We start from the raw sequence: 21,782 nt of genomic DNA on the forward strand, positions 1-21,782 counted from the left end.
TGCTGCACACAAATCGAATAAGTTGGCAATAAAAGTGACGTCAGCCCCAAGTGTGAATGCAGTTTAAAAACTTATTTTTTCTCATGCACTTTACATTATTTGCATCTTTAAATATTTCTCGATCAATATCTTGATTGATATATTTCTTGATTCTATATCTATTGACTGGGAAAGACTTATGTTAAAAAAAGTGTAGGCCCACTGTTTCCTCCTGGCAAATGCAAGTTGTGGGCAAACGAAGAAGATAGTGTTCAAAATGCTTGGGAGAAATGACTCACACAGTACTGTACATCATTATGACATCAAGGAACTTTGTGCTTCTTTGCAATCAGTATTGCCATCCCAAATATTTCTATTTAAATCATTAAATGCTTTCGGCATGTAAAATATACAGTATAGTGCATAAACCTTTACCAAGTTAAGTTAGACATCTTGTGTGTGTTTTTTTAATCATGGAAAAGCTCCTAAACAGGAAAATTAATTTTTAGCCAACCTGTCTGTGAAGTGGAGGCTATTTATAACTCTTAAATAAACCTCATTGAGGATAGCATTGACCACAGGTCCAAGGTTGATGTGATGAGTTTTTAGTCAGAACAGTGTCTGAAGAGAAGGTGCGAGGATCAAATTCCAGAGGTAAGTTCCAGTGTTTAATGCTTTATAGAGTCAAAATTTTAGGTTAAAATGACATGTAGCTAGAGGTATAAAACTGTAACTTAAAAGAAAACATTTCTAATTATTTTTTTCCAAACGTAATTACGTGATGATTTCATGTGCAAACTGTTGTTGTTCTGAAATATAGATCGATAAGTTTGTACAAAAGGGTTGTGTACGGTGGCTGTAACGTGCAAACACAAAAACGAAGTTGCACGTTACAGCCACCGTAGTTGCGAACTCGAGACATATTATTCTGATTCTTCCACACAACAACAACAAACTCAGAGAGACTACTCGAGGGATTTAGATCAACCGGTGTCAAATAGATACTTTCATGAATGAATTTATACATTTATTTATTTATGAAATGTGACTTCAACACCCCCCCTCAAACACTCACTCACTCACTCACTCAAACACTCACACACAAACACATCCTCTCAAACACACTAACGACAACCTCCTCCAAAACCCCTCCCCCAAAAACTAAACTAACAACAACAATAATAATAATAATAATAATCAAATATTTCACTCTGTTCGGAAGGAGGAACTTTGCATTACTGCGGTCGAAACCGCACGGACTGTTTTGTTCGATACACGAGAGAGCTGTTAGAACCACCTCCAGCTGTGCGTGTCTTTAATCTTCATCAAAAATAAGGTCCACAATAACGTGGGCAGTTGAGGCTTTATCTTCAGCCGCTATGCATTGAAATAGAGTTTTAATCATGCTAAGTGTTCAACACAGTGGCACGGTATTATTGTGTAACAGCAACTTTGTTTAGGTCGTTCACTGGGAACAAGCTGACACCAAAACGACTGATTGCAACTGTAGGTAAATTCTGTTTATGATTATTATTGTTATTATGACTACAAAGCAATAATAACGTCGCTGACAGACAGACCGGCGGGTTGTTCAGGCTTCGCTAAGGTGCTGTCTGCTAGCAAACAGGCTTCCTAGAGTGTCCAGTGTTTGCATTCAGATTTTCATGAGTAACGCTGATATTATGCAAGAAGTGTGTGTAGTACGTCTCCCCCTTTGTCAATCACTAGTTGACATATTTGAATTTACTTCATTTGTGATGTTTCACTATTATAGCTACAATACTTAGATGAGTCTGCCAAGCGATGTTAGACGTTCAACATTCATCTCTTCCTGAAACCTTACTATGTCCACAGTTTAGGTTTTGCTTTTGGCATCCTAACTTGTACTGATATGGTAACCACACTTGCTTTCTGTTTTTATAAAAATGTTGACTTATTGGTACGTTCCAGGTTTTTCAACAAAATATTAAACGGATGCATGCTCATTATTGTTCTTTTCCTTCTAACGCACTGTATTTTTTTCTGTCAGAGCTGTTATAGATGCTTATATAATGAAAAAAAAAGGGGGTGGATGGGATAAGAATTTATGATGGATCTGAAAAACCTGGTATTTCGGCATGGCATTTCGCTTTCAATGTCAACTGTATTTGGCCACTGTTATAGATTTTGAATGCTGCAGTTGTATTGCAGTGTATGTTTGTAACAGATGTGGGGCTAACTAAGATGATTTCTACAGAGATTTAGATCCACATTACAAAAATTGTACTTGCCACTCATTGTTTTTGATGTCACTTGACTACATCCTACACCCAAATAACCTGTAAATATCCTGTCTGTGCAGGCCTTCAAGGATGACCCAAACAGACAGCAAAGTCCTGATTCTGGGCGCCTTGGCTGGAGTGGCTGGCATTGGTTTGGCTGTGGCATGTTACCAGGGCTATAGGATGAGACGGCGAGCCTCATTGCCAGCGCGCTACCTATGCACTAATAATGAACTTAGTCCGAGAATGATGTTAATGAGTCCCGGTCTACCTGGGGATCAGATAGAGGTGTTGGACCGCCTTGAGGCCCTACTTCAGTGTGTATCAGAGTTGAAGGATGAGATGAAGGCATTGAAGAATGCCTTGCCGATGCGGCATGGTCAAGTTGGCGAAGAGCTTGACGGATGTGATAGGACGGAGGCGCATCGACCTGCTTCTCTTCATAGGACCACACCAACACGAAGGAAAAGGGCTGGAGTAAGCGTCGCTGGGGCCATAGCGGGGGGGCGAAGCTCTGAAGAAGCAGAGAGTGAGGGAGGGTGAGTATTAATGAATCGGGACCTGATCATTACCCCATGTTCATTTTGTGTAAGTCTTAAAGCATCAAATTGTCCAAAAAAGCCGTGTTGTTGGTGTGTCCTTACACTTTTGTCCATACAACTTGAGGTTTTAGCAGTAACAAGAGAATTACAGTACAGTGTTCCCCCATTATTTGCGGAGGTTACGTTCCTAACACCACCACGAATAACGATAATATGCGAATAATGGATCCTGTATTAATGTACCCATGTATGATATGTACCATATTTTTGCAACAAGATGCACTTAAGCATCTTAAATTTTCCCCAAAATGGAAAGCATACCTTAAGTGTACAATTGTTGTGCAACATGTCCAATGAAGAACACTTGAATGGTTACATCGATAACATGTATGCTCGCACATGTTTTAGTGTGCATGAAAGATACACTGTTATTATATGATGATAGTGCTCACAAGGCAGAGAGGAATAATTGGTTTTTACATCTGTAAGCAGAAGAAGCGTAAATTGCCCCACACAGTACCGGTGCAGGCAGGTCATTACTAATGATGTTGTACACACTCAAGGTGTCTTTTCAAAACTAAAATAACCTAACCCTATCACACCACGGCAAACAGAAGAGCATAACTAAATAATAAAACAAAAGAATGACTCCAAAAATAATTGACACAAAACATGGACTTTAAATGCTCTTTACATTAAGGAGATCCTTTGTCCCGCAAAGCCTGCTGGGAGCGCAGAACATGTGAATGTGTACATCGTCGTCATTAATGACCTGCCTACACAGGCAGCGTGTGGGGCAATATCATCTTATTTGACTTTTTCTTTCTTCATCTAAACCACAACAAAACTGAAACTGAGACCAATATTTTTTGGCACACAAATGGAATACATTGCCAACAGAGGTAAGGTCAGCCCCAGGAGGGAATCTTTTTAAATCCAGGTTGAAAACGCTTCTTTTTTCTCGTGCTTTTTTGAGTATTTCCACTTTTTAATCATATTACTTCCACTGTACTTTTCTTAAATCCTGTTGTAAATGTTTTATCTCTTTATATTCAAATCCTTTTAATCATGTAAACCACATTGAGTTACCTCACGTGCGAAATGCGCTATACGAATAAATGTGCTTTGCTTTACACATGCGAAATGCAGTTCTTCCTCACTGCCTTGTGAGCACCATCATATGGTAGGTCACATACATGCTAAAACGCGTGCCAGGATGCATGATAATAGTAAAATCAGTGTGTTTACGTGTACTGTACTTTGTTGGACAAGTCACTCAACAACGTTTGCAAATGTTGGAACTCATTGTGGACATAAGATTCACTACATTGTAGGGCGCCCTGTCTAATGTGCCACCTCATCTATTTAGAAGAGAATTGAAGACCTCTATGATCGTGAAAGTACGGTACATTAAAAAAAAAAAAACTTGGAAAGCAAAATCCGCAAATATGCAGGGCCGCGGATGGGCAAGGACACACTGTAATAACCCATGAATGGATATAGGGATTTAGCCCTATGAAGAGTTTAGACCATAAATATACAACAAACTACAATACCAAAACACTTTTTCATTTCAAAATTTGCAAACACCCCATCAAATTGCTGAACTCTTAAATATAAATGTCTTGAAGCTAAATGTGTCCAATAAAGCATATGTACTTGGTTACAATCCTGTCAAATGTATTATAGTACTGGATGGGGAAGTTTAAAATTCAATTGTGATCAATGATGACGAATTGCCGGTACACACTGTTGAATGATGATGAAAATGATGACCGCGAACTAGAGAAGTTACTTGCATCTTCCTTCCCGTCGTTTCGAGGAGCAATTGTGTTTGGATGCAATTTTCTTGAGGGAAATGGTGCGAGGCAGTTATTGCTGCTTCTTGTCTACGATGACAGAGGGTTTTATACAGTACATCACTTTGACACTATCTGGAACAGGAGGGTAGCCAGTTTATAGTCAAATCCAATTGGATGTCGTCGTTGTGTTCCCTAGAAAAGGCACATAACAACCATTACCCATGAACGGATGTGGTGGGATGTTTTCTGGTGCTCGGAAACTGCACTAGGGCAGCTGTTGCTACACAAGTAGCACATCAGCAGGTGTGAGTGTGGCGTGAATGAATAATGTGTACAATTGTAAAGGCTCTATGAGTGCCTAGAAGAGTGCTATGTAAGTGTAATGTATTGTTATTATTAATACATCCACCCATCCATACATTTTCTGAGCCGCTTATCCTCACAAGGGTCACGGGAGTGCTGGAGCCTATCCCGGCTGTCATCGGGCAGGAGGCAGGGTACACCCCGAACTTGTTGCCAGTTAATCAGGGCACATACAAACAAACAAACACTTTGAACTGGTTGCCAGCCAATCGTAGATTATTAATACAGTATAAAAGAAAACATGCAAGTTAATTTGTTGGTATGGTAACATGTTTAATACAAATGCAATTCCTTCTCATCTTTATGCGTTGGCAGATTAATGTAAGTAAAAAGTAAATTGAACTGTTTTTCCTTTGGGTGAAAGGGCATAGATTAATATTTTTGATTCATTTTCTGTGAGCATTGTGAGCTATTTTGCATCCATCCATTTTCTGAGCTGCTTATACCCGCAAGGGTCACGGGAGAGCTGGAGCCTATCCCAGCTAACTTTGGGCATGAGGCGGGGTACACCCCGAACTTGTTGCCAGTTAATCAGGGCACATACAAACAAACAAACACTCATATTCAGACCTATGGGCAAATTAGAGGCTTCAATTAAAGCCCAAGTGTCATCCCTGTAAACATTCTAAAATAGATATTGTAATGAAAAATACATATAACATTATTCACTTCAATGTCTATACGAAAAAATAAATGTGAGGGTTGAGCGCGTCATCCATGTGCAAAATTGCACAAGTGTCATTCTACAATATCCAAGTGGTCGCCATATTGGCTGCATACTCTGTCCATGACGTTACCCGGACATTCGCCAATGAAAACATGCGGTGCAGCCTAACAATGGGAGACGAACACGTCCCTTCTGACACGGAAGCTCTTTTCGAAAAGGAGACCACACAACCGAGTGAAGTTACCGGGGCAGTATTACACGATTGTTTCGAGCCCTCGTGGCAATACTACACTATTGTTTCGAGCCATATTCAGATGATATACGATCACGGCCAAACCGCATGCCCGTCCGATCCACTTCCGTGGCGGAGATGAACCATCACGGCTCATCGCAGCCGGCCGGTGTGGCTTATGACGGAGCCGAGCCGTGCTGCTTTAGGGGGTTGTTATTGGCCGCTGCAGTATGCGATGAACAACACAGTCGAGCCGGGGCGCTTTACTGCGTGCACGCGGCTGAGTGAGGCATTCTCGGCTGGGTTTTTCAGAGCCGCCCCCGTCCGCAAAGCCCAACGCGCAGCCTTCGCAGAAGCAGTGACCGCCAAACGCGGCGCCTCAGCCGGTGTGGCTGATTTTCGCCGCTGTGGTGGCATATAATAGAGCTGAGCCGTGCTGCTTTTAGAGAGTTGTTCATAGCTGCCGCAGGACGTGATGCACACCGTCGAGCCGGGGCCCTTTACTGCCCGCACGCTGCTTAGTGAGGCATTCTTGGCTGGGTTCTTCAATAACATACTAAAAATCCTCCATTTCACGACAGTAGCCCTTTAACCTATCATGCATGTTTTTGGGATGTGGGAGGAAACGGTAGCACCTGGATGAAACCCACACAGGCACAGGAAGAGCATGCAAACTCCACACAGGTGGGGTCGGGATTTGAGCCCCAGTCCTCAGAACTGTGAGGCAGACTACTGGTGGTGCTGTCGAAATGGCAGACTGGTGTCTGGTGTGCAGGCAGGCAGTCTAGTACCCACACTCTTTTAGTATAAAGCCATGCTGTTGTAATGTGTAGAATCTGCTTTGGCATTGTCCGGCTGAAGTAAGCAGGAGCCTCCATGAAAAAGTTGTTGCCTGGATGGCAGTGTTTCTGGGTATTGTTGATAAATGGCTTTTGCTTTTTATAGAAGAGTTTTAAGTTACACTCACAGACGTATCGCCAAACTGTATTCACTGACAGAAGTTTTTTGAAGTGTTCCTCAGCCCATATGTTGATATCCTTTACACATTGATGTTGGTTTTTGATGCAGTGGCGCCTGAGGGATCGAAGGTCACGAGCATTCAATTTTGGTTTTTGGTTTTGATGCTTATGTGTCTTGCAGCTATATATTGAAATTTCTTGCACTGTACGCTGTTTTAATTGTATATTTATTCAATTTTTTTCTCATTTTTTTCTCTTTTTATTTCTTTTCTGGCTTTTATCTATGATGACAATTAGAGGCCTCTCTCATCTTTTTAAGTGGGCAAACTTGTACAATCGGTGGCTGATTAAATACTTACATTTTTTGTTTCACTGAAGTTAAAATCGGTGTAAACCTCTCCTGTTTCATGTCAGTCAGGAGCACCAACACGTTATAATTTTGAAAATGCCACAATAATGATGGAGAAAATTTCTTAGAGAATTCTACACTAATTTCTTCTAGGTCAAAAGTTTACATGCATTTCCTTGGTACCGAGTAGCATTTCCTTTGGACTGCATGATTTGAGTTAAACGTTTTGGATAACCTTCCACAAGCTTCTGACAGTATTCTGCTGGAATCTTGGTCCATTCCTCCTGACAGAACTGGTGTAACTGAGTCAGGTTTGTTGGTTGCATTGCTTGGACAAACCTTTTCAGATTTGCCCACAAATTTTCGATGGGATTCAGGTCAGGGCTTTGTGATGGCCACTCCAAGACATTGACTTTGTTATCCTCAAGCCACTTTTGGACCATTTTGGCAGTATGCTCAGGGTCATTGTCCATTTAGAAGAACCATTTGCACTTTCTGCCTGATGTCTCGAGATGTTGCCTTAATATCGCCACCTAATATTCTTTCTTCATGATGCCGTATATTGTATGAACAGCTCTAGTTCCTGCTGTAGTAAAACAGGCCTACAATTTGATGCTGCCACCTCCATGCTTAACAGTTGCTCAGATCTACAAGCTTCCCCCTTTTTCCTCCAGATGGTCATTTATCTGGGACACAGACTCCTTTCTGACATACATACCCATGTTTATACTTGTGTAGAATTGTTTTAACAGATAAACGTGGCACCTTCAAGCATCTGGAAATTGGACCTAATGATGAGTCAGACTTGTGGATCTCCATGATTCGTTCTCTGATTTCCTGGCTGATTTTTATTGATTTTCCTGCGGATTTTCCCAGCATTCCGCATTTTTAAATTTTCATGAAAATTGCTCCGGAAAAATTGCCTAAAATTAATTCGGATATAAGTTGACAACATTGAACGAACATGCGTTTGAGTATGTTGTTTTGCTTTCACGAGCGTAGCCATATTGAGGCACTAACACTAGTAACAGTAACGCCCCTTCCCTCGCATTCTCTCAAGACGTCGCTTACTTTGTGTGGTCTTGACATTAAATTGCGTTTTTCTTTCATAAACCTTGTTAACTAAACAAGCCTAGTCCAAAACAACCTGTATTCACCCGGAAACAGGAAATGGAAGTTAACCAAACTGAGCATGTACAGAGCATGTACGAAAGCGCATGTTCAGAACTGCTTCACGTAATGCTAGCGCATTTACGTCAAAAGTCATCAACATCATGAGCCATTTCAAAGGAAATTCAGTTACACCACGGGTGCTCATTGTGTCCATCGCGAGGCAGTGTGATGGCGTAAAAAAAAAAAAAAAAAACAGACTATCATCCACCTCGTCGCTTGATTCAGGTGTGACCAATAAATCGAGTGCATGCACATAAAGGCGCGTTCTAGCAAGCCCGGCTCCTATTTACGGCAGTCCCGTGCTTAGCGCCCGAACACCCCAAGTGCTCGTATTTGTATTGTCAGGAATTTTCACCAAAGTCCACTTTCATCTCTAAAACAAGGACACAGATCATTTGATGTGTGGCTTTAAATGCATCCACAGGTGTGCTGTCAATTCACATGTCAGTTAACCCAAAAGGAGCTTCCAAAGCCATAACCTCATCATCTGGGTTTCCCTGTGTTTTTTGTGTGTAAACTTTTGACATTGAGGAAAATAATATAGAATTCTATCAGAAGTTTTCTCTCTCATTATTGTCGCATTTAATGGAAAAAAATGCGTTTTCCTGACTGACCTGAAACAGGAAAAGTTTAGTCTGAATTGAGTTCAGACAGTGAGACAAAAAATAAATGTGTTTTTGCACAGTATACATGAACTGGCTTCAACTGTATGTAATAGTATGTTGGGACTTGGAGAAATATATACAGTACAAGACAAATTTACAGTACCATGCAAAGTGACAACAAACATAGCATATATTTGTTTCTAAAATTCTCTCCCAAAATCAAGAAAACCTTTCTTATGCATGTATTGCCACTTCAGCCAGTTTGCACTACATACTGAATGAAAGCTAGAGAGGTCATGTGACCAGATAACATGTTGAAACCTGGTGTAAGTAAAATAATTATAATTCATAATTTTAAAAAGCGCAGACACAACAAAAGCTTCACAGTGATAATCAACACATAAGATCGATTAACATATTATTACAACTATTTCTGGAAGTGGCAGCATGGTGACGTAACTGGTTAGAGGGTTTGTCTCACAGTTCTGAGGATCGGGGTTTGAATTCCGGCCCCGCCTAAGTGGAGTTTGCATGTTCTCCCTGTACTTGCGTGGCTTTTCTGCCGGAGGTTCTGGTCCGGTTTCTTCACACCCAAAAACTTCCACTAATTAGAGACTCAAAATTGTGCCTAGGTTGTGAATGGGGTTGTCTGTCTCTATATGCCCTGTGATTGGCTGGCAACCAGTTCAAGGTGTACCCCGCCTCCTGTGCAATCATAGCTGGGATAGGCTCCAGCATTCCCGTGACCCTCGTGACAATGAGCGGCTCAGAAAATGGATGGATACTTCTGTAAGTAGGGGACTAACCAACTTCAAACAGCTTTTTAACAATCCTTTGATAGTGAGTTGCCACCATGGCTCGCTATCAGAGGATGTCCCTGTGTACCTTGTGCCATTGTAGAGTTCTCAGTTCCCTCATACCATAAAGTGTTTTTATAATGTGAATACTAATAGAGCATATCTGTGTTGAACCCCCATCTGCAGGTTTTGTTGTGTGTTAACCATTATTATTTTTTTTTTATCTTGCACCAGGAATGAATTCGATATTCAGGCACACGACACTCAAGTTTTCATTACTAGTACTTGGGGTGTTCGAAAATACCTCCAGAAAGCTGCAGTTTTTAAACTGAACACTAGGATGCATCAGAGTATAAATATATATAAACAATTCACTTTGAATGCATTTCTAACTTTAGGATACTCTGTAGAATATACACGATTGACATTTGAAGATTTTTTTTGGTAGGTATGTATTATACACCAAAAATTAAGGTAAATTATGCAATAGCCTCAGTAGTGATCTGAAATTATGTTGCTCGAAGAAATTTAAAAAGGCCCTAACAAGTTAAATCAAGGTTCTAAATCAGAGTAAAAAAAATTTTCTCATATTAAAATTCATTTTCTTTTGGCTTCAGAAGCTATTTTTCTTTTTTCTTAATAAGGCAGTAATAAATATTGCGCTTTAGTTTACTTGTATTTTCTGTCTGAGCAAGAGAGTGTATCTTGGGCAATGTCCCCCCCACAACCCCCCCTTTTTTGCATTCATAATTTAGCTGTGATTTATTGTAACAATAATCTAAAATGAACAATTCATTCTAAAAGATGGATAATATCAAATCGGAGGCTGTCCAACATTTGATAGCAGATTTTGTCCAATTTCAGAAGTTGTATTACATTATTCAAGTTTCACAGGACTCATGGTAGATATAGTGCATTCCTCAATCTCACCCAAACACACACAATCCTACCCACTTATTTTTTTTTTGCAAAGTTGGATCTAGCGAGCCAAGGCTGAGAACTCTGGACTAATGGCTAATAACAAATCCATCGGTAAACTAGACTCTGTCTCCTAAGTAGCTTAATTTCAACTCTCTGACAACAACCATTTCTTAACCAGTATCAGAATACTATCACTGTCCTCAATGGCCAACAGCGTGTTTTCTGTTAATAAATATGTAGAAAAAAAAGATCTAGTTTGCCCACTTCTGGATTGGGTGTTCTAACATAGTCATCTGTATTTGTTTCAGATTCTTGTGTAAACAGCAGCCTAATGAAGGACAACATGCCCAGTTGACCTTTATCAATAGCCAAATACCTTGAACTTATCCTGGCGTCTGTAACAGACCACCATTTGAATATATTCTTTTGAAAACACACCTCACCATTTAAATGGTTGTTATTTAGTCATGGTTTAGTCTTTTGCAGCCTGGAAGACTTTATTTATTTTTGGGGTGATGGTGGGGGGTGTGGGTGTTCCTTACCATAAAGCAGTCCCATGACATCAGAACATAGCTGTAGGTGTCGCTGAATCTTAAAACACAGTTGTATTGCTCCTGCCCACTTGTTACTGTCCTCAGGCTCAGAGTATGATTTGTTTGTCATTTTGCAGTACTTTTGTACTAAGACAACACAAAGAAATTGAAAAGCTTGTTTAGGCAAGGCGAAGGCAGGGCAAATTTATTTGTATAGTGCATTTCATACACAAGGTAACTCAATGTGCTTTATGTGATTAAAAGTATTTGAATACAAAGAGATAAAACATTTAAAATGGGGAAAAATAATAAAATAAAATATAAATCTTAAAATAAAAGAAGAAGTAAAATAAAAGTACAATTAAAACAGCATACAGTGGAAGAAATAGCATTAAAATTAGAAATACTCTAAAAAGCATGACAAAAAAAGAAGAGTTTTCAACCTGGACTTAAAAACATTCACACTTGGGGCTGACGTCCCCTCTGTTGGCAACTTATTCCATTTGTGTGCAGCATAAGAGCTAAATTATGCTTCACCATGTTTCCTTTGGATGCTGTGCTCCACTATTTGACCTGAGTCATTCGATCTCAGAATCTTACTGGGTTTGTATTCAGTAAGCATTTCTTTCATGTATTCAGGACCTAAACTGATTTATAGACCAGTAGCAGAACTTTAAAATCTATTCTAAAGCTGACTGGAAGTCAGTGCAAGGACTTTAAAATTGGAGCTATTTGTTCTGACTGCTTTGTTCTGGTCAGAACCTGAGCTCCAGCATTCTCAATGAGCTGCAGCTGTTTAATGCTCTTTTGGGGGAGCCCAGTCAGAAGACCATTACATTAGTCAAGTCTACTTGAGATAAAAGCTTCGATCAGCTTTTCCTGGTCTGCTTGACACATACAAGCCTTCGGTCTTGATATGTTATGGTAGAAGGCAGTTTTTCTGATTGATTTGATATCAGTGAATGTTAGGTCACTTTCCCATCAAGATAATGCCGTTTCGATCACTAATAAGTGACTACTATTAAGTGGTTGTGAGGTCGTTCAACAACGGAAATAAAGCCTTTTCTGTAAACTGGAAATGAGTCTTTCACATCTCCATGGACTTATTTTGGTCCACTCCTCCTTGCAGAATTGCTTGAATTCAGAAAAAAATTGTTTTTTTCATTTTTTTTTTAACATGAATGGCCTTTTTAAGGTCATGCTACTGCATTTCAATTGGGTTGGACTTTGACAAGGCCAATCCATCCATTTTCTTTCCTGCTTATCCTTACAAGCGTCGTGGGGCATGCTGGAACCTATCCCAGCTGTCAACGGGCAGGATGCGAGTTACACCCTGAACTGGTTGCCAGCCAATCGCTGGGCACATCGAGACAAACAGCCGCACTCACAATCACACATTGGGGCAATTTAGTATCCAATTAATGTTGCATGTTTGTGGGATGTGGGAGGAAACCCATGCAGACATGGGGAGAACATACAAATTCCAGACAGGCGGGTCCGGGATCGAACCTGGCACCTCAGAACTCGAGGCCAATGCTTTCCAGCTGATCCACCATGCCACCTGAGGCCACTCCAAAATCTTAATTTGGTAATTTTTTTTACATCATTCAAATGTTGACTTGCTAGTCAGTTTTGGATCACTATTCTGCTACAGAACCCAAGCACGCTTGAGCTTGATGTCATAAATGGCTGAACATTCTCCTTCAGGATTATGTGTTAAATGGTGGAATTGTTGTTCAATCAATGAACTTAACTGAGGCAATAGAGGCGTTTGTGGCCTCTTGGATTCGTCATTGGAGTTCTTCTGGAGATGATAGGTGTCAATTACCTTATTTCTTGACAGTTCTGGAATTTCTTTGGATCGTGTTGTTTCCTTGCAGCTTTTTTGTAGATCTTGTTTTGCCTGACCTGATTTTGTTGGGACAGATTCTGTTCTAGGGATTTCTTGATTGAAGAGGTCTGGAGCTTGGGTGTGATCAATGAAAATGAATAAAAAATTGGGATCAGCCACAATTACTTCATGATTTAATAAGGGGAGAAACTACTTTTGCACATGGCCAATTTGAATATTTTTTTTCCCTAATAAATGACAGCATTTAAAAACAGCATTTTATGTTCACTTGGTATATATTTTAATCAATTTATTGTTTTTATCATGTGGATATGAAGAGTTCAAATGTGAAAACGGGATATATGGACTTTTGTTGTTTCTATAGGTTATTTTATTTATGTAATATATATTTATATGATATATAATAAAATCAGATTGAATCAGTCAATGACCTCAATCAATCTGACAGAAGGGTGGCAGTGGATGACATTGCAAGGACTTAGAGTTTATCTGTTGGGACAGCACACAAGATTGTCAATGATGACCTTGGTTACTCGAAGGTCAACTGCCGGTCGGTGCCAAAGATGCTTACTCCACAGCGCAAACAGCAGAGGGTCGAGTTGTCCCAGCAGTGTCTCTCTCGAGATGAGAAAGATGGTGATTAGTTTCTGAAGAAAGTTGTCACATGTGACGAGACATGGGTGTTTGGCACTATGAGGCTGAGGCCAAACGGCAGTCCAAGGAGTGGAAGCACACAGGCTCTCCCGTGAAGAGGTTCAAGTCCCAGCGGTCCACAAGGAAGGTGATGCTCACTGTTGTTTGGCATATGCAAAGCCAAATCATCATTTCATTACTTGAGAAAGGAAGCACTGTGAACAGTGCCAACTACTGTGAACTGCTGAAGCAGGTCAAGAAAGACATGAAAAACAAACACAGGAGTCATCAGTCAAAAGGAGTCATCTTGCATCATGAAAACGCAAAGCCTCACACAGCAGCCCAAACGGTGCACCCCATCAACAAGCTGGGCTGGCAATTGCTTCCTCATCCCCCTTACAGCCCAGACATTGCCTCTTCAGTCTTTCACCTGTTTGGTCCCTTGAAAGCGTTCACAAGAAGCACAAATTTCAAAAGTGACAAAGTCAAAAGTCTTGTGTGCGACTGGCTGGGACATCAATCCAAAGATTTTTAAGATGAGGGAATATGGAAGTTTGTGCACAGATGGGAAAACTGTGTGGCAATGTTAAAAAAAAAAGTAAGTAATCTTCTATCTGTAATAGAAGTCCTTATACTGAAAAATTCATGTCATTGGAAAAATATGCAAAAATGAAAGAATTAGAAGAATGCCAATACTTTTTCATCACCTTGTACCACCTTGAATTAAAGAGTTTGTCCAGCCGGATTTTTGTTTTTATTTTTCCTTGTAATACAAGTGTATGGGGATGAGTGGGAATGGCTTTCACAGAACTAACATTTTTACAAAAGTCAGAGCATGATTGTAATCGTTGTAAAGTTATACCATAATTCTCAAGGCCAGTTTGAGTAGGTTTTTTTTAAAGCTACTTTTTTAGTTAGGGGTTTTGCGTGTGAGTGTGTCTGACAACAGCTTCTTGAGTGTTAGCTCCCTCTCTTGATAAATAAAAGTAAAATATCAGTCCACCTGTCAATGTTCCAAGCTGTCAAAGGCTTCATTTAAACTTATGTGGAAACTTTCAGAACAGTATCCATCAGACTGCTGTAGCTTAAGGTCATTACAGCTCTTTTTTTCTTCACTTTTTTCAGTGCATACATGTCATTGGAAAACACTTTGATTCAAGCATAAAATGATTTTTTGTGATGGGTATGTCTGATGGGTAGTTTTTTTAGATAGAGCAAATTGAATTAGTTGTGTATTTTGTCGAACTTCACTCATGTTAATGTTTGATTTTTTTTGATATTCAAATATATGAAATAATGGATTGACTTATGTAAGAGTGCATAGGTGTCTTGCTTACTGATCTCTAAACTGGTGTGTAGTCTCAGGGTGTTCATTTTTTCAACCTTCTATTTGCCCTAAAGTCCAGAGGGGGGCACTACACTGTGTTGATGGTTGAGGACTGTATATTTTCATAAATTATTTCCACTTGTCTTATTCATAGCAATATGTGACACTTGAGTTAAAAGTGCCCTAGAATAAAGAATGAACAGAATGGAGAAAGAACAGTTTCCAAGTTCCCTTTTTACAGCCTTGTTGAAATCAATTGGTTTTGGGAGAAGAGTTCAGTCTCAAATGCAAATGAACCACTGCCTCTTCCTTGGCCTGCTTTATTGCTCAGTGTACTGAAGTTAAAAAAATGGCTTTGTATAACCATGAAAATCATGAGTGAAGCTGTTTTGAGTATTAAATTGTGTGCATGCAGCACATGAAATAGACAGATCTCCAAATGTGGCTAATTCCAATTCCCCTTGACACAGTCACTGTTTAAAAATATTTAATTCTGCCCTTTTTCTTTTTAGCAAGTATGGGTGACTATCAAAATGAGCTCTTGCCTCCTCTTGTTTTAGGAACAAAGGATTACAACGACTACACACATGCAAGTGCAAATTAAGTTACAGTATATTGATTGTGCAAACGCGCATCATGCCCAATTACTGTCATTCTACACCGTGACGTGATGTTTTTTTTCCGCTCAACAATGTTTCCTCATGTGGAGGTTCACAAAAATCCCAATGACGTTATGAACTATGTAACACAGCAGCTGATCTGTCTGAAAGTAGATCCTGTCGAACCTGCCAACGACTGTTACCGATGGAAGGTTCTTTTTGCCCCTGTCAGTGGCTGCATGCTGAATAAGCTAGTCTGCATGCTCAAAGGCCCGCTGATGTTGGCATGGCAACTCAGGTTTGTTTTTGTAAGAAGTAACCAAGGAGATTTGTTTAGCTCAATTGACAGCTCTCCATGACATTTGGGTTCTCTGTGCCGCTGTACCTTTTCTAATGAGCACATATCCTGTGGATAAACAAATGTCGAAGCTCTCACTAAGTTTGGACAGCATTGACGTAAGCTAAGTTTGACGTTTATTCAGCGCTGTACACTGTGTTTCTAGCTACAATAACATGTGGAATATCAATAGAATTGCCACAATTGTCCATCCATCCATCTATTTTCCACACCGCTTATCCTCACCAGGGTCACAGGTATGCTGAAATCTATACCAGGCTAGAGGTGGGGTACACCATGAACTGGATGTCAATGAATTGCATGACACACATAGCCACACAAATGCGCACGCACACGCACACACACACACACACACACACACACACACACACACACACACTTATGCAGGCACCCACGGACAATTTAGTCTTCAATAGACTTACCATTCATGTTTTTAGGCTGTGGGAGGAAACTGAAGAGCCGCAGAAAACCTGGACACGGAGATTATTCAAATTCCATACAGGCGAGGTCGGATTTGGACCCAGGTCATTAGAACTGTGTGTATGTGAAATCTGCTCAACAGGCAGTCATCAGGGGCTGTGTTTTATATAATGGAATAAACATAATAAAGTCCAAATAGAGACATTCTCCCTCAACGTAAAATGTCATTGACAGTGGTGAGTTGGTTTTCAAATGAGTCTTAACTTAAAGACTTTTAATGCTAGAATGATTTTAACCTATCTTCATTTCATGTCACCACTCCCACCGCCTTGCGTGTCTGCCCAAAGAAGTGCCCGCAGCGCACTCAACAAAAACAACCAAGAAGAAAGCAGTTCGTCGTGCTTGGTTAGCTGACACAAGGGGCTCCTTGGTGGGCCCGGCATGGCTACGAGCTGCTGGAGGAATGAGATAGGGACCTGCATTTTGCCTTACCTGCACCGGTTCCCATGTAACGCTACACCACCGCACTCATTTCATGTAATCAAATAAAATTATTGCCTAAACTTTTCCACTCTGCTACTAACATTTCCACCTTGACTTTTACTTAATATGCAACAACAATAGACAAACATGTAATCATGTTGTGGCAGCTAGTTCAGAAGTTTCTTTTCTATGCTAGTTGATAATACCTTAGTTTTAACTAGTAACTTCAGAGTCTTAAAAAGTACATTTTTCTGTCATTCATGAGTTTATACCTATATTTTCATATATTTAGCATCTAAATGTGCTGTTGTCAGCATACCATTGTGCCTCCATTGATGTTGACTTATTTAATTATGGTGCACATCTTTCTTACTCAAATGTCTTCATATAACGCCTGTAATCATAGCACACTGGGTGGAAGGTGTTTGTGGGTGGAGTTGGGGTGGAGTCATGATGGAGCCTGCAGCTCGAGGCATCTGTTGGGTCACTGATACTTGTGTCTGCAGCAACATGCTGCTCTACAACCGTGGCCTACAGCCCAAAATATTCCCTTAACCACCACTGACGCACATGGAGCTTATTAGAGCTTTGCTTTTTTTTCTCAACTTGTCTGTCTTTCATGTCTAGATCTGCTATTGATATAGAATTACACTTTACTACTGCTTTCTAGGTCTCATCTTAACATGTTAGTACATACTCACACAAGTTGAAAGGCTTCTATAAAATATCTAATGTGAGAGTTGCGTGCCTCACCCTGACAAACACGCCGCTCTGTGTTTATACAAAAGCGCTCAGGTGTAAATGTAAAACATCACGAATGTCTTATCCACCAAAAAAATAATATACAAAACAAATGGGACATTCTTCTTTCCATTCTCTGAGGAATTGACCAACAAAATACTTAAGATGAAGAAAAGCAACAGCTATTGAGATTATAAAATAAATAATATAACCCATATAACTCTTGGCAATATCAGCAACAACGTACAGAGGGCAGGAATGAAGTTCATAAACACAGACGTGACCCCACTATTACTACCACTATAAGAAAGATTTGTTTACCACCGTTCAAGGAATCCACCCATTTTCTGTACCCCTTATCTTCACTAGAGCCACGGGCTTCCTGTAGCCTATCCTAGCTAACTGTAGGCGAAAGGCGAGGTACACACTGAACTCGCACTCACATTTACACCTACGTGCAATTGAAAGTCTTGATTACCCACCATGCATCTTTTAGAAATGTGGGAGAAAACCCATGCAGGAATGGGACCCAAGGATGCTTAAAATAGAAGCTGTAAACCACTCATTGGCAAGAAGGCCAGACTGGAATTTTCCAAAAAGTACAGATGACGAGCGTCGTAACGTTTTATGTCCTGATGAGAAAAGGTTGTCCATTACCAAAATGATGAAAGGGCTGAAGTTTTAAGAGAGGAATTATCTACTCTTTGTCAATACCATAGATTCTTAGGGATGGGCTCACTAATCTAAATTGATTAACATCTATAAGGCGACAGAGGCGAAGAAAAACTCAGAAATCTACAGTAATGCCAATTGAAAGAAATATCACCAAATTAATAGGGAAATCAGTCATCATGACCAAAAATACACTCCCAAAACAACTAAGGAGTTCATCCGGGACAAGAAGTAAAATATTGTATCTCTATGTATTTCCAGAGTTAAACCCTATTAAAAATGGAGTTCATAGGACACTGAAGGGAGTAACATGCAAAAGTGTCTCATTAACTTTCATCTATATTAACATGGATCTTTTCCGACTCTTTAACTCGCCACAAAAATGTTTCATTACAAAAAATGTTTCTTACACTTATGCATCTGATCCTGAGGTAAATGTCAGGAAATAAAAGATGATATGCTGTATTGTCTCATACCTGTATTTGTGTTTTGATGTCACACTCAAATGTTTTGGTTCAACAATGAACGTAAAGAAATTGTTTCTTTACATTTAGAAGGTAGTGTATTGCTTCAACGGAGGTATACTAGGATAGGCTCCAGTACTCCCGCAACCCATTGAATGGAAAGGAATGACTGCTGTATATAATGTACTTTCTTTTTCCAAGAACAAAATGCTCGTCATATTCTGTATTTGGTACAGTGCTCGTCCTAGTTACACACAGTATTTGCAGTCAGTGGCAGCAAATTGTAGCTATTTGTTTTCTACATTTGTTATTACAGGTATATAACTGCACTGACTGACTCAGATGAAGAGGAGCAAAGCGATGATGAACAGTGGGATGAAAGGCAGAAGACAAGAGACAAGTTACCTTGCTTACTTGAGAGGATAGACTCTTTGCATCAGGGCACAGACTCTGACAAAAGAGAAAGTCTACACATCTTAACAGCACTACGAGAGGAGGTTTGTTAAATCACCCAAATTACCTTCAGGTCCATTTTTGGATATTTTCACTTACCAGTAGTTAATATTCATGTTTCTAGTTTGGGCAGAACTCAACATTTCTTTGGCGTCTAATCAGAGCTTATTGTGACGTTCATGACATCAGCACCACGCTTGAAGAAAAGAAGAATCATGCAGAAACTGGTAGTCTTATATTGTTTCATTGTATACTTTATGTACCATCCTTTCTTCTGTATTGTGTTCTTCTCGCTGGATATTTGGCATTGAAGTATTTACAGAACAATCTGTTTTGGGGTAATGTGTTGCTACGTTTGGCTGTTATGTGTAAAATACTCAAGTATTCATCCTTAGTGACACAAATACTTCGATGGTCATTGCTTTAACACTGTTGAGAGAAAAACATTCAAATGGCCCAATCCTGATTTGACTACAATTCCTCTAATTGCCACTAAATGGAAAGAAAATCCTACTCTACACCGTCTTCACCCCTGCGACTGACTGGCGACCAGTTCAGGTTGGAGTCCGCCTTTCGCCGAAGCTAGCTGGGATAGGCTCCAGCCTTCCCGCAACCCTAGTGAGGATAAGCGGCTTGGATGATGATATGACATGACACCTTCTTAACATTCTATCAGCATACTGATGTATTTGGCATTGAAAATAATTATTTTCAAATTATAACGCATCCAATTAAAACATTTACAACTCATTCAGAAAATTCTCATATGCTCTCTCTGCCCTGGCAATCTTTCCCTGGTAGCAAATCCAAATGCAGTCTTCCAAATAGAAATAAAGCCATCTTATTACGCAGACACCCCTCATTTAACCTAAATAGTAGTTACATTAATGATTAAATACAGCCAGCAAAATGAACTACTCACGGAATCTTGTAAACAAACAAAACACAAATTGAAACTGAAATTTGAAATTCACTTTTGGGTATGTTCAACAAATTTCCATCATGTTTGCAATATCTTCAACAAGATTAACTGAAGCTCCAGTTTTTGGAGGCATTTCAACATATGTAAAGTGAAAAAAGAAAGAAAGACACTTGTCCGAACTCTTTCCCCAACCAGTTGGCCTAGCCTCCACCACACCAAAGTGGAAGAGAGGATGGATGGATACATTATATGAATTTTTTAAATCATTTTTGTTAAACATTTCTCTCTTAGGAAAAAAGGTTGGTGAGGATGCAGTGGCACTGAATCCTACATGTGCTGAAAGTCACCAGTGGTAAGATAAATTGTCTGTTTATTCATGTTGTTCCATTATCTGTTCTCAAAGGTGTTAAACCTTCTCCATAAAACATAGACCGACAACACAACAAACGATTTAAAAACTTAAAATCACACATGAGACAGTTTGATAGCATGTGTTAAACAAAACAAGGTAGGGTTTTCTAAGAAAACATGAATGATAACAGCACAGGTATTTTTCCTTTGACAGCATTGTCAGAGTGGGATTGCTTTTTGAGTGCACGTCAGGAAGAAGCACTGACCCACGGTCCAAAAAATGAAAATAACCAAACAAATGCTCAAAACATTAAAAAGTGGCTACATTTAAGGAATGCAAGCAATTTTTTTTTTACCATCCATTAACTTGCAGATTACCCAATCACAGATTTGAGAGTACATTTGATTTGACAAATTCAAACACATCTTGAATTTGCTCAAATAAACTGACATTTATGCAACTATCTTAATGAAGTGATAAACCGCTGTCTTTTCTTGCTCCTGCACGTCTGCGTTTGGGCCTACTTTATTTAAACCTTACATATTCAACTCTATGTATATTTGTTGCTAGAACCCATTGTAAGTATGACAAATCCGCATATGGAGCCGTTACATTGATTTCAAATCCGCTCGTTATTATATTTTATTCATTATTTGAACAGATGGGATATTATTTAATTTAGTACACTTGACATACATGGCACTCACTGTTAACTTGGATACTGACAAAAAGAAGAGACAATTTTTTTCTTGGAATGCCTAACTGGTTGCTTGTGAAATCCTCTTGTTTTTAATATGTGTGGCAGAATGGGCCTGATGGCATCAGAAATTGTGTTGGTATTTGGGCAGGCCACATTGGTGCATTCCTCATCTGAAAGGATGCTCATGTTAAAACTTGACTGCTGATCATAGACGGAATCTACAGTAATCGAGACGATCAAAAAGAAATATTACACTGGACATACAACTTCAAGAAATCATACATGTTCCCATTCTATTTGCAATAGTTTTTTACTAATAGTGCCCACAGTATATGAAGTGTGTGGTTTTCATTATGTTCCCCCAGTTAGTTTTTCGATTTGTCTATAATTAGCATTAGGTCACTCATTAGCTACAACACTTTCCAAAACATCTAAGACAAATAATTGCAAAGTACATTGTAAAGTATGACAGGGACTGGGAAATGTACCTGGCAGTGCAAGTTTATGTCTGAGGTAATTGTTTACAAAGTGTACTGATTCCGTGAGAAAACTCAGCACTCGTTTTCTTGTGTGCCGCCCAGCCTGTCACGATTTGGCAGATGTTGTTTAGAAGTGTTGCCTTT

At 39.6% G+C, this 21,782-nt stretch overlaps 1 protein-coding gene across 2 annotated transcripts in view; it reads left to right on the plus strand.

The window, feature by feature from the left end:
• Window positions 1–1,114: 1,114 nt before the first annotated feature.
• Window positions 1,115–21,782, plus strand: part of LOC133509869 (regulator of microtubule dynamics protein 2) — a 41,654-nt gene continuing 20,986 nt past the window's right edge. The window contains exons 1-5 of one of the 2 annotated variants that reach the window (XM_061837289.1): window positions 1,115–1,489; window positions 2,321–2,779; window positions 19,049–19,229; window positions 19,310–19,412; window positions 20,399–20,459. In XM_061837289.1, coding sequence (XP_061693273.1) covers window positions 2,331–2,779; window positions 19,049–19,229; window positions 19,310–19,412; window positions 20,399–20,459 — 794 coding nt within the window. In that variant the 5' untranslated portion in view covers window positions 1,115–1,489; window positions 2,321–2,330. The remainder of the gene's footprint in view (window positions 1,490–2,320; window positions 2,780–19,048; window positions 19,230–19,309; window positions 19,413–20,398; window positions 20,460–21,782) is intronic. The other variant, XM_061837288.1, reaches the window with a different exon arrangement.

This window comes from Syngnathoides biaculeatus, chromosome 12 (assembly GCF_019802595.1).
Source record: "Syngnathoides biaculeatus isolate LvHL_M chromosome 12, ASM1980259v1, whole genome shotgun sequence".
In the NCBI taxonomy this organism is placed as follows: Eukaryota; Metazoa; Chordata; class Actinopteri; order Syngnathiformes; family Syngnathidae; genus Syngnathoides; species Syngnathoides biaculeatus.